Source organism: Seriola lalandi, unplaced genomic scaffold, assembly GCF_002814215.2.
Source record: "Seriola lalandi dorsalis isolate HSWRI2012SDOR001 ecotype SW California unplaced genomic scaffold, Sedor1 jcf7180002054339, whole genome shotgun sequence".
Taxonomy (NCBI): domain Eukaryota; kingdom Metazoa; phylum Chordata; class Actinopteri; order Carangiformes; family Carangidae; genus Seriola; species Seriola lalandi.
In genome coordinates this window covers 18352-22527 of record NW_019524892.1, presented here as the reverse complement: position 1 = coordinate 22527, position 4176 = coordinate 18352, and the positions used below count along the sequence as shown (strand labels likewise).

The following is a 4176-nucleotide window of genomic DNA, read 5'->3' as shown; positions in this document are numbered from 1 at the left end:
ACATCTCCCAGTTTAATTTTGCAACTGGATTTTCAGGATTTAGATAGTTATAAAATCTCTTTCAATTCAGTTTCACTGTAATAAACTTTATTGACATGTGATTTAAAAACAACAATCCCCAAAGCAACGACACATATGAAACAATTTGTCAGTCAGAATTCAACCTGATCCGAGAATAAACCCTAAATCCTCTGATAATGACACGGAGCTCCTCCTGCTGGATGAAAGACGGTACTACAGGCAGACTGAGTAATCAATATAAAACACTAAAACCATACCACACACCCTTCCTCCTCTCTCTTCTAAATTCATTTCTACTTCCTGTTTCTTTTCCTCACCTGTCAGTGCTGTTTCCCTCATCTGCCTCCTCTCCTTCACTCCTCTGTCCTCGTCTCCTTCTCTCCTCACAAGGATTAATAAATAAAGTAAACAGAATCCTTGGAAGAAACCTCACGCTGCCCGGCTTTGATTTCATGCTGCATCACAAAACACAAGTCAGGTGGTGACAGCTGAAGCTTAAACTTTATTCAGAGCAGAAACACAAATTATCAACAACATTTAACAGTGAAACGGACAAACGCAGATTTCCCCCGCCGAGTCTCCGTTTAGTCACAAGTGCTGTTGCAAGGAGGAAAAAAAAAAAAAAACAAACCTCCGAACCAGAGCACGGTCACGTGATCAGTCCTGCAGTGGAGCTCTTTAATGGTAATCGTCTCTTTCATCATCCTACTGCTGTAAAGGCAGCGCCGCTCCTTCTTTCGACAGTCTGTCAGCCTCCTCGTTGCCTATGTAGCCGGCGTGACCGGGAATGTGCATCTGGAGGACGAGGAGGACGAGGAGGAAGAGTTTGAGGAAGAGAAAATCGTCAAATATCATCGTCTCACGTCAGTTTAAATCCATTGATAAACGTAATTAAACCCGTTATAATATCAAAGCACAGTGTTTTTAAACCTCGCTACACCGACTTTCACTCCGGATGTGTGCACTTGCAGATGTGGATCTTCCCTGTGCTGTCCACCATCATTACATACAGTGGCCACTTTATTAGGTACACCTGTACAATCTAATACAACAGCTGTGTCACCACTGCAGGTCACAGATGAAGATGGTGTTAAGCTGAACTACATGATACTGAAGTGTTTCTATTCTATTTTGTCTTTTCCATTTACATACATGAGGGAGCAGAAAATTAGGAACGTCTCTGAACACAACAGCTGGAATGAACAACACTGTCGCTGTGACCTGAATGCTGAGTGAACACGTCCCTGACAGCATGAAAAGGCAGCTGTCAGAGACGGCAGCATAAAAGTGGCAGAGCAGTTGTATTGGGTTGCAGTAGACTGTACAGGTGTACCTAATAAAGTGGCCACTGATTGTATTTCTGTGTGAGGAAAATGATCAACACAATAATAGCAAACAAAAGGGGCAGAACTAGGGAACAAGTTAAAATCACTCAAAGAAGAAATGAGCCAGTGAAACAGGAATCAGCCGGTTTGGTGCAGGTTTGTTCACTCTGCAGAAAAAAGTTAAATCCTAATAATCTGCTGAGAAAACTTCCTCACACCAGCGTCACACTGGTTTTGTTTCCACCTTGTGAACCGGGTTTAATAAACAAACTGACACCTGCTTTTCATTCTGAATGTAATGTGCCTCTAGCGCCTCCTGTGGCCACTCCTCTGACTGTCTCACAGTTCAAGGTACTGATCTGCAAAAACAAAACCTGCAGCAAAATAGTAACTACAGGAAGACACAGCACAGACTCACTCACCAGTAACTTAACTCTCACAGTGTCACTGAACACATCACAGGTAACGATCCAACAGTCTCCTCTTTGGCTTCTTTCATGTTACATTTGGTTTCTGTTTATTTGTTTATTTGAATCTTTTAGCTCAAGATTAATCTCTGCAGTCACCACTCCAGGTTCAGGTTGTGTCGAACATTTAAGAGATAAAAAACAATGAACAGGAACAAACCAAACACACAGTTAAGATGAACAACTGCAGCGTCAGTTTTTATAACAACCATCCATCAGTGTTTAGAAATCTCTGAGTATCATGAGGACAATATGTCTGCTTAAAGAAATATTGTCCACATGAATTTTTTTTTGTGGATTGTGGATTTTGTTTTTGTTTTACAGTCTTAACCACTGACTCTTCTTTGTGACCAGACTGTAAATATTCTTTTAAACCGTGCGATGCAGGTTGATATTTACCCAGACCACCTCCAGCTCTGAGTTCAGTCTGTCCAGCTTCACAAAGTCTTCTTTGTTGATGATCTGACCTCCAGATTTCAGCCTCCAGCCGTTCAGCTTCCAGCTCTTCACCCAGCTGGTCACACCTGCAGGAAACACGCCACATGAGTACGAGTATGATGGAGTGGAGCATCACACTGGTGCTGCAGGCAGCTACTTTCTGAGTTTCAGTCAGACTCCCAGACAAACGTTTGAAATGATTCATGTAAAAATCACGAAGGAAACATCAGGCTGAAATAAACCTGAATTATTCTTGATGTTCTCATTTGGTGAAATTCAAAAATCTGAACCTGAAACGTGTCGATAATGAACTCCAACACTTTCAATCAGAATTGGATTCAGCAGGTTCAATGTTCAGAACGTTTTTCTGTGACTCACCGTTGATCGTGAACTTGCTGTCGGTGTAGAGAACCAGCTTCTTGATGTTCAACTCTTTGGCTTGTTCCAGCGCTTTGCAGGCTGCCTGGTTTACACACACACACACACACACACGCACACGCACACGCACACGCACACGCACACACACACTTACAGCTATTAACACACGACTGTATCTGTGCAAGTGCGTGACAATTAGAAATATACAAAACTATGTTCATTTTGTAATATTTAGTGTCTGCTCATAACGAATTTTAAACCTTAAAAGCCTTTTTTATAACAGACTTGACTGCTGATGCGCTAATGTAAAATAATCTTTAAATCAGATTAAAAACACAACCTTAAACTCATCGTTTATCGTCTCTAAAATGTAGAAAATCCAGTTTGGAAATGTGTGCATGTAAACTTCTTCTAGTATACATTTTATTTCATATATGTGTCAGATGGATGTATGACGTCTGTCTGAGGCACGTCTGCAGAGATGTGATGGGAGGTGTTTACCTGCAGCTCTGCCCGCTGGTTGGTTTGTCTTCCCTCCAGCCGCTCTGCAACATTTCTGCAGGAAAAAAGCAATAACTGTGACAGACTGTTGGATTATTGACTTTTGAACATGTGTGTCTTCAGTTCAGTTCCAAGCTATAATATATGTATGTATGTGTGTGTGTGTGTGTGTGTGTGTGTGTGTGTGTGTGTATGTGTGTTCTCACTGTGGGTGGTTGTGGCCCCAGTAAACTCCGATGCCGGCTCGGGCTCCGCTCCTCCCATTGGCCGTGCAGCAGCCGTCAGTGTAAACGACCACGGCCTCGCCTGGACGGAGGGAGAACAGCACTGAGTTACGAGCTGCTGCAGTTCAGGTTTTAGTCGACGCCACTTTTTTCTATATCTAAAGTTTTACAGCCATCAGTATGTGTTTACCACATAACTACATCAGTTTACAGATAATCTACCCACCTTCTTACAACTCAGGATGGACAAAGAACTGAGTAAAAGCTTCACATCAATCATCTTTACATTTATCTGATTTCCTCAGACAGTTTGAAGATCTTACCCATGTATGTGAATCCATCTGTGCTTTCTGAAGATGAGCTTTCTGACTGTTTGACTCGTTTGGGGGGGGACACCACCTCCTCTTCTGAGTGACATCTCTTCTTACCCAGAGGGATGTACTCCAGAGCCTCCGGGCCTCTTTTAGGCAGAAGAGCGACGGCCGACTCCGCGCTCTGAGCTGCTGAAAACCAAAAACACACAGTTTGTTGTTATTTTTGTCACTTAAAATTAGAGAAATGCTGTGTTACAGGTTATATTTACAAATTTGCTGAATTTATGTCCAAATACAGTTTAGTGTTTTCTCCTCAGATGCATTGAGATGGTTGAGTTGAGTTTTCTGTATGGATGTACAGAAGAAAAGATTGACGCGTACCTTCCTTCACCTCTGGAGTTGCAGAAGGTTCGACTCCTCTGAAAAACGCCCAGGCATCTTTCTCTGATGCAAACTTCTTGAAAGAGGCAGATGGGAATTTCTCCACCTGACTCTTACATTCATCCCT

The 4176-nt window shown here is 42.4% G+C and overlaps 1 protein-coding gene across 1 annotated transcript in view; it reads right to left on the bottom strand.

The window, feature by feature from the left end:
- Nucleotides 1-503: 503 nt before the first annotated feature.
- Nucleotides 504-4176, bottom strand: part of rnaseh1 (ribonuclease H1) — a 4690-nt gene continuing 1017 nt past the window's right edge. The window contains exons 2-8 of the mRNA XM_087174339.1: nucleotides 4050-4174; nucleotides 3678-3857; nucleotides 3337-3436; nucleotides 3131-3185; nucleotides 2630-2714; nucleotides 2213-2337; nucleotides 504-816 (exon numbers count right to left, since the gene is read on the bottom strand). Of these exons, the coding sequence (XP_087030465.1) occupies nucleotides 727-816; nucleotides 2213-2337; nucleotides 2630-2714; nucleotides 3131-3185; nucleotides 3337-3436; nucleotides 3678-3857; nucleotides 4050-4174 (760 nt within the window). The 3' untranslated portion in view covers nucleotides 504-726. The remainder of the gene's footprint in view (nucleotides 817-2212; nucleotides 2338-2629; nucleotides 2715-3130; nucleotides 3186-3336; nucleotides 3437-3677; nucleotides 3858-4049; nucleotides 4175-4176) is intronic.